Genomic DNA, 8,365 nt, shown 5'->3' with positions numbered 1-8,365 from the left:
TGGTAATGCTCTGTTTGATTGTAAATGGTTTTTGTTGTTCTTGTTGTGGTCAATATCCTCCTTGCACACTATTTTACGATCTTTCTCTATTTTGTGCTAATTTTAGGTAAGCACGCAGGGAGTCGCTGCAACAATAGGCCATCTTAAAAAAGGGCCCTCAAATTCATTTTTCTTTTTCGATAGATGCCTTCTAAACTTTTTTTTATTTTGACTGAGTTATTTTAGTTCATTGAATTGGGATTTCGTTAAAATTAAACACTCTGGGAACTAAATTCTATTATTTTCTGACATTATGTACAGATCGAAGCATCTCAAAATCGACAACTTTAGTCTACAACGCTTGAATTTTTGTTCGAAATTAACTTAAGATCAAGGTTCATACCGTTGATCTTAAATTGATGAATCATATAATTCATTTTCAGAATGTTGTTGAAGTTCATTCTGCGGCCGCATGATGAACCATAAAATAATCTTTAAAAATTAGATTCACTTTCGATACCAAAAATCATATTTATCAATGCAGATTGTCGATCCAAATGTCTTATCATAGAAAAGAAACAACTTAATAGGATAAGAACTGTGTTGTCTTAGAAGGATAGTAGCAGGTATATACCAGACATTTGTAAATAACACCCTTCTAAATAGGGTTGGAGCATTGTGTTGAAAATGAAAAGTGCATTCAACACAGATTTGGTAATAATGGGTTATATTAGGCTTCAATTATAAACTTGAGCCAGAAATTAGGAATTTGGAGCTATTAATGTACACAGATGCAAAATTTAAGGTGGGTATCTCCCTTTGGATGTACTCATTTTAGAAAGGAGTAATCAAAACCATAAGGACTAGGCATTTTTATTACACAAGGTTTTTATTTAATGCAAATAAGGAAAAGCGGAGGATGTTCAATTAAACATACATACATTTGCCTCTAGTGAGAAACGTGGCATAGGGAGCAAAACTGCTTTTAGCTAAGAAGCCTCTCTCTTGCTGCACTCAGCACCTTTGAGACTTCCGTCATGTCGCATCGTTCGTGTGGTGATTCATTTGAGCAGGAGAGACCGCAGTCGAACACTGAAACTACGCAATCTCGCACACGCTCTTCTCGATAAGCTGTATCATTATCAGCTGAGTGCAGGTTTCTGTCAATGATGTCCATGAGATGTTCAGGAGAAGCAGCAGCAGCATGAACATATCCACGAAGGTTCAGTCCGTCTTTGAACTTGTCGTCGACGGGGCTCATTCCAGTGAACATTTCTAGCAGAAGAATTCCGTAGCTGTATACATCGCCAAGCCTAGATGGTTTACAGCCCATTCCATACTCTGCACAACATTAATACATCGGAAACAGACGATACAAGATTCTCAAGTGAATTCATTTGGATTTGGATTTGGTTCCTACTGCTTCCAAGCCATAGTTACAAAAACTAAATTTGATCTTTTAGATTATTTATATTGATTCAAAAATAGCATTAGATATGTAGAAATGAAGTTCCAGCTCTTGTGAGTTTAGTGATTATAATTAATCAGTTTTTAGTAGTAAGCATCAAGCAGTTTATTCTAACTCCAGTATGTCGGTTTTCCTAGCTAATATATGTAGCATCCTTTTTATTTCCTACAATATTTCTTTTCCCCTCTTTTCTACTAATTTTTACACTAAATTTCTAATTTTATTCATTAAACTTATGCTATTCACTTGTTTTTGCTTCAAAAGATAGTGAGTAGCAAAAAATATTAGATATAGTATAGTTAGGAATCAGATAAAAATGCATTGTACTTTTCTGAAATGTTGCAAAGCACGAAATAAGTTAACATTTTATTGCATATTTCTCACCTGGAGGAACATAACCAATAGATCCTTTGATTCCCACAGTGCTGGTAGATGAACGCTCAGATGATTCGTCAGGCGGTTGCCGCAAAAACTTTGCTAACCCGAAATCACCCACATGCGCCGTCATTTCATTGTTGAGAAGGATGTTGCTGGGCTTAAGATCACAGTGAACAATCGGCACGGACCCTCCGTGATGAAGATACTCTAATGCCGAGGCTACGTTGACAGCTATGTTCAACCTTTGGCTTAGGCTTAGGCTTCTGAATGGCCAATTCTCGCGTGCATTTGGATGTAACCACTCTTCTAAGCTTCCATTAGGCATGTACTCAAAAACCAAGGCCTTGAAATCGTTACCGCGGTGATCCAAACTAGAGCACGATGTAAGAATTTTGACAAGATTTCGGTGTCGAATGCTTCTCAGGGCCTCACATTCAGACATAAAACTCCTAAAAGCCCCATGCTGTTGAAGGTTAAGCACTTTCACCGCGACGATGTCGGCGTTTTCATAGTTCATGGCGGCTTTATAAACCGACCCAAAACTTCCCGTGCCGATGAGATTTTCTGAGGAGAACCCATTTGTAGCCCTGAAGAGCTCATCGTAAGATACTTTCGCGTGTCGGTTTCTTAAGGAAAACCTCGACAGCGGCTTTCTCTGTGAGTTTTTAATCAAGTGATGTATCCCAAGCAAGCACATGATTATAATCAAACACAAAATTGCTCCACATATAGGAATGAGTATTACTCTGAGTTTATAATCAGAGTGATGTTTTGTTGCAAAGGCATCTGAAGTGCATTTCAGCAAGTGTAATTCTGGAATTCCGCCGCAGAGTTTACTATTTCCGATAAGCGAGACTTCGCTCGCATTCTTAAAGACCCCTTTCATCGGCACTCGACCCTCAAAACTGTTGAAGGAGAGATTCAAGTAGTGTAGATCCGGGAGCTCGTCAAGGAATGCCGGTATTTGGCCCGAGAAGAAGTTTTTTGAGAGATCAAGCTCCTCAAGCCCTCTTAAATTGCCAATGGAGGCAGGAATGGACCCTTGAAATAAGTTATTCTCTAAATGAAGAATTTCCAAGATGGCGCATTTGCCGATGGTGTCTGGAATCTCACCAGAGAGCCTGTTATTTGAGAGATTAAGCCCCCCGATATTTATCAAGTTGCCCACTTCCAACGGTAATGAACCGTTGAGTAAATTATGCGACAAGTCAAGGAAGTTTGTGAGCGATGAAAGGGTCAAAACTTCTTGCGGAATGCTACTGCTTAGCCTATTATTTGATAGATTTAACGACTCTAGCACTAACATGTTGCTTAATGTCGGCGGAATGTCTCCTTCAAATTCATTGCTGCCAAGATAGAGCTGGTCCATTCGTGTTAGGTTGCCCAAAGTGGGTGGAATTTCGCCCAAGAGCATGTTGTTCGACAGATCCAAGTACTGTAATTGCCAAAGATGGCTGATTTCTATAGGAATGGTGCCTCGAAGATCGTTAACACTCATGTCAAGAAAAGTTAGATTGATTAACTTCTCAATCTCAGTTGGTATAATTCCTGATATTTGGTTGTCGGCGAGTTCCAAAAAANTCGTTAACACTCATGTCAAGAAAAGTTAGATTGATTAACTTCTCAATCTCAGTTGGTATAATTCCTGATATTTGGTTGTCGGCGAGTTCCAAAAAATAAAGACTAGTGGAAAGATTGACTAGTGATTTGGGCATCATGCCTTCAAGTAAATTGTCTCCTAAACCCAACAGTTGGAGACTGGTGCAGTTGGTCAGTGCTGTAATGAAGCTCCAATCACTAGGCTTCCTGGCTTCAAGTCGATTGCTCGGCAGTTCAAGCGACAAAAGACTCTGCAAGGCTCCAAGGCTCGGCGGTATCGTGCCGTGGAATGCATTGAACGATAGGTCAAGCATATTGAGCTCAGAAGCATTGGACAAGGATGCCGGAATTCGCCCCTCGAGCTGATTATAATACATAAGAAGAAATTGAAGGTTCGGAAGAGCATTTCCGATATCGGAGGGTAGAGTTCCCTCGAGTTGGTTATAAGGGAGTTCTAAGGTCTTCAGGGATGATAGATTGTANGTCGTTAACACTCATGTCAAGAAAAGTTAGATTGATTAACTTCTCAATCTCAGTTGGTATAATTCCTGATATTTGGTTGTCGGCGAGTTCCAAAAAAAAAAGACTAGTGGAAAGATTGACTATTGATTTGGGCATCATGCCTTCAAGTAGATTGCCTCCTAGACCCAACACTTGGAGACTGGTGCAGTTGGTCAGTGCTGTAATGAAGCTCCAATCACTAGGCTTCCTGGCTTCGAGTAGATTACTGGACAATTCGAGCCGTGAGAGACTCTGCAAGGCTCCAAGGCTCGGCGGTATAGTGCCGTGGAATGCATTGAACGCTAGCTCGAGGTTGTTGAGCTCAGAAGCATTGGACAAGGATGCTGGAATTCGGCCCCTGAGCTGATTATAATACATAAGAAGGACTTGAAGGTTCGGAAGAGCATTTCCGATATCGGAGGGTAGAGTTCCCTCGAGTTGGTTATAAGGGAGTTCTAAGGTCTTCAGGGATGATAGATTGTAAAGGGATGATGGTATTTCCCCTGTTAAGTTGTTCATCCCGAGAATGAGATATTCAAGAGATGAAAGTCGTCCGAGCGAGATTGGGATCGTCCCGGAGAGATAATTATGAGAGCAGTCCAGTCGAGAGAGGAATGGGAGTTCTGCAAAGTGGGGAATTTCACCATGAAGTTTGTTTTCTCGTAGCAAAAGCATGTTCAGAGAGGAGAGATTTGTGAGGGTGGGCGGAATGGTTCCTGTGAGGCTATTATCTTGGATTTCAAGTATGTTCAAGGAGGGAAGGCTACCAAAGGATGGAGGCATGGCTCCTGACAAGTTATTTTTGCCGAAAGAAAGATAGATTAGGGAAGAGAGATTCCCAAGTGAATCCGGGATGGACCCCGAAAGGCTATTGAATTTTAGATCAAGGCGTTGAAGCCGAGCAAGATTGCCCAAAGCAGCAGGGATGGCTCCTGTAAGATTATTAAAGCTGAGTGCTAAGAATGTTAGCTTTTGGAGATAGCCAAGCTCTCCTGGAATTTCTTCTGTGAGAAAGTTATTCCCTAGATCGACAGCCTGAAGCTCTTTACACTGTGTTAGATTGGAAGGGATCGTCCCTTGTAACATGTTTTGACGCAGCATTAGCTCTCTAAGACCGGAAAGACGTGATAGGGTCGGCGGGATCTCACCGTTGAGCTTATTATCTGTCAAGTTGAGTAGTTGAAGATTAGAGCAATTGCCGAGCGAAGACGGGATCGTTCCGCGAAGAGAATTCACACTCAGGTTGAGATATCGCAGCCGGCGTAGGCTTCCTAGCTCCTCTGGGATGCTCCCGTCTAGCATGTTGTCGGACAGGTCGATCCTCTGGAGGAATGTGAGGTTGGCTACGGAGGGCGATACGAAACCGGTTAGGCGGAGAGACTTGAGGTCGAGGGCCGTGACCCGGTTGGGATGGCGGCGGCCGCAGGAGACACCGCGCCACCTGCAGTAGTGGAGAGAGCCGTTGTTCCACGAGGAGAGCGCTCCGAGCGGATCGTCCTCGACGAGAGACTTGAAGGAGAGGAGGGCCGCTCGGTCGGATGCAGCTTGTTCTATCCCGGGAGCGGCGCACCGGGCGGTGGAGATGACATACAGTAGAATGATGAGAAAAATTAGTGCATGGAAGCCTTCCATTCTATGGACTAAGACAAGAGAAAGCTAAAGCTATAGCAATCCCTGCAGCACCCAGCTCTTCGCTGGTATTTGATGGTGGCAACTGGATATATAATAAACTAAGTTCCAAGCTTAGTCAAGAAGCCAATAGTTGTAGTAAGGCACTAATACCGTGGTGTGAAACTTCTTATGTACCTAGAACCACAATACTTACTGCAAAATGTCACTAATGATCGTTGGCTAAAAACGTGAATAGTTAGTATCCTAAAAATTTAAATTCCAAATTTAGTTATTTTATATTTTAGTTATGCGAATAGCTCTAAAAGCATCTATCTCTATTTGTAGCTGAATATTCATGCATTGTAAAAAATGAATGAAGTGCATAGCTAAGACCATCTAATTGTAGCTGTACTTATGTGCATTGCAAAAAAATGTACCAAGTGAGTAACTAGAAGCATCTACCTGCTAACTAGTAAATTCGTGCGCTGCATTGCTATTTCAATACAGCCGTCTGTTGGAACAAAAATTCTATGGGTACTGACCCCAAATTACTTAATTTGGGGGGGGGGCCGGTCCCCGATGGGCACCGCGTGGCACAGGAGCAACGCGGCGCCCATGGACCACTGCTCTCCCAACATGGGGAGAGCAGTGGAAATTTCCAGTGCACCTGGTGTATCTATACTAGGTGCACTATAAAATTATTTCTTGATTTTTAATTTTTTAAATTATACTTTTATGTAATAATTTATTTATTTTTTTAGGAGTTACCATATAGAAGTTAAAATTTTACACTCTATTTGGTTTCAAAATAAATTGAAAGTAATAAAAATCAAAAAATAATTTTATGGTGCACCTAGTATAGATGCACCAGATGCACCCGGAAGTTCCACTGCTCTCTCCAAATTGAGAGGGCAGTGGAGGATGGACACCGGGTGGCGCAGGCCTAGCGGGGACAGGTAATTTGGGGCAGATGCCTATAGAATTTTTGTCCACTCTGCGATAAAGAAATTGGTGGGCGATTAGTGGGTTGGCGTTATTTGATGTGACGGGTTGACGTGTTGGCGTCATTAGCGGTGACGTTAGTAAACGAGGAGACTAGACGGGAGTAAATAAGGAGATTAGTGGACGAAACAGAACAAATTATTAGATGTTAATTTTTCCAAAAAGAGAAATGCTAGGTATATACATAAAAAATGAGTATATAATATACATTTTATCAATTTAATAGGTGAGATATTTTTACTAGTCACTTTATATGATTAGTAAGTGACATTTCATTCATTGAATGGGTGAAATATAAAATATACACTCCTTTTAAAGTGTATAAATAGTTTTTTTTCTAAAAAAAACGAGCAGTGCTATAATATACCGCAAAATAGGGTGTATATCTTACATCTACTCTATTAGAAGGTCATTAATTCTCTACACTTGTCTAATTGGACGGAATAATGCATAAAAACTCTAAACTTTAAACGATTGTCAAATGACCCTCTAATTTTTAATTTAACAACTAGATTTTCTAAAATTATCAAATAGTTTAATTGGTCAATTTTTTCAATAGAAGTTACTGATTAAAAAGCCATGTTGGTAACCTGTTTTACAAATCTAATCTTGCAAAGTTTCATAAACACAAAAAAAAAAGAGTATTCTTCCCTTTTCATGATAAAACTAAGATACAAGGGTTGAAGAATGTACAAACTAAATCCATCTTTCATTTTAATTTATTACTTTTTTCAAGCGTCAAAATAAAAAAAAAAAGGCAGATTTTAATATATTTTGAAGCTTCGTAAGACCACAAGCAACATATTTGTCGAAAATGGACATCTAATTAGTAACTTCCATAGAGGGGAAGGGCTGTTGAATTATTTGATAATGTTTAGGATGTTTAGCTGTCAAAATAAAAAACTCGGGGGTCCATATTCCATATGGACGTGACATTTCTCCTCAAAACATCTATATATTCCAAATCCATACCAATACATAATTTGACGGTTTTCTCTGTATATGTGGCGCCTTTTCCCATCTCCGCATATCCTTTTTCCACCTCTCCATTGTAGCATTTAGCCAATAAAAATATGCCACGTATTCAATAGAAATTTTCGACGCATCAATTGCGCCGTAGACCGGATATAAAATGTGAATAAAAAATAAATTTCTATAATATAATAAATTACTAAATATTTTATATTTTATAATATATATTATACTATATTTTATATTTTATTTTATAATACTAACTCTTAGGTATTTTATGAATCATTTAATATACTTACGATGTATGAAATATTAGTATATATCAGGTGCAAGAAAAAATTTCTCCACTTTTTTTTAGAACTATAAAAAAGAGCTTTTCAAAGAGCTCAATTCATAATTAAGCATTCTCTGTACTGAATGTATATAATTACATACACCACATGCTTCAAATCTCTAATAGTGGTTTAAAATCCATACCAATACATAATTTGACGGTTTTCTCTGTATACGTGGCACATTTTCCCACCTCCACATCGTATGAATTCTTTTTCCACCTCTCCATTGTAGCTTTTAGCTAATACAAACATGCCACATATTCAATAGAAATTTTCGACGCACCAATTGCACCGTAGACCGGATATAAAATGTGAATAAAAAATATATTTCTATAATATAATAAATTACTAAATATTTTATATTTTATAATATATATTATACTATATTTTATATTTTATTTTATAATACTAACTATTAGGTATTTTATGAATCATCTAATATACTTACAATGTATGAAATATTAGTATATATCAGGTGCAAGCAAAAATTTCTCCTCTTTTTTTTTTTACTATGAAAAAG

The 8,365-nt window shown here is 38.8% G+C and overlaps 1 protein-coding gene across 2 annotated transcripts; it reads right to left on the bottom strand.

The window, feature by feature from the left end:
* On the bottom strand, positions 827–5,776 carry LOC109710815 (receptor kinase-like protein Xa21). 2 transcript variants are annotated; one of them, XM_020233590.1, is made up of 4 exons: positions 4,409–5,776; positions 3,421–3,906; positions 1,832–3,323; positions 827–1,320 (listed from the first exon to the last, which is right to left on the bottom strand). In XM_020233590.1, exons 1-4 carry the CDS (start codon positions 5,555–5,557, stop codon positions 965–967), a joined length of 3,483 nt encoding a protein of 1,160 aa, XP_020089179.1. In that variant the 5' UTR covers positions 5,558–5,776; the 3' UTR covers positions 827–964. The 2 variants fall into 2 exon arrangements, with proteins under 2 accessions (XP_020089179.1, XP_020089178.1); XM_020233589.1 differs by lacking the exon at positions 3,421–3,906 and having other exon boundaries at positions 1,832–3,356; positions 3,956–5,774.

Source organism: Ananas comosus, linkage group 5 (genome assembly GCF_001540865.1).
Source record: "Ananas comosus cultivar F153 linkage group 5, ASM154086v1, whole genome shotgun sequence".
Classification (NCBI taxonomy): Eukaryota; Viridiplantae; Streptophyta; class Magnoliopsida; order Poales; family Bromeliaceae; genus Ananas; species Ananas comosus.
This window is presented reverse-complemented; position numbering and strand designations above follow the sequence as displayed.

Excerpts from the sequence above, each read along its gene's own strand:
- LOC109710815 (XM_020233590.1), bottom strand. The coding sequence starts at position 5,557 with ATGGAAGGCTTCCATGCACTAATTTTTCTCATCATTCTACTGTATGTC. Across the intron at positions 3,324-3,420 it reads TCAATCTAACTTTTCTTGAC|ATGAGTGTTAACGATCTTCG; the intron begins ATGAGTGTTAAC and ends ACTTTTCTTGAC. Across the intron at positions 1,321-1,831 it reads TATTGGTTATGTTCCTCCAG|AGTATGGAATGGGCTGTAAA; the intron begins GTGAGAAATATG and ends AATGTTGTGCAG.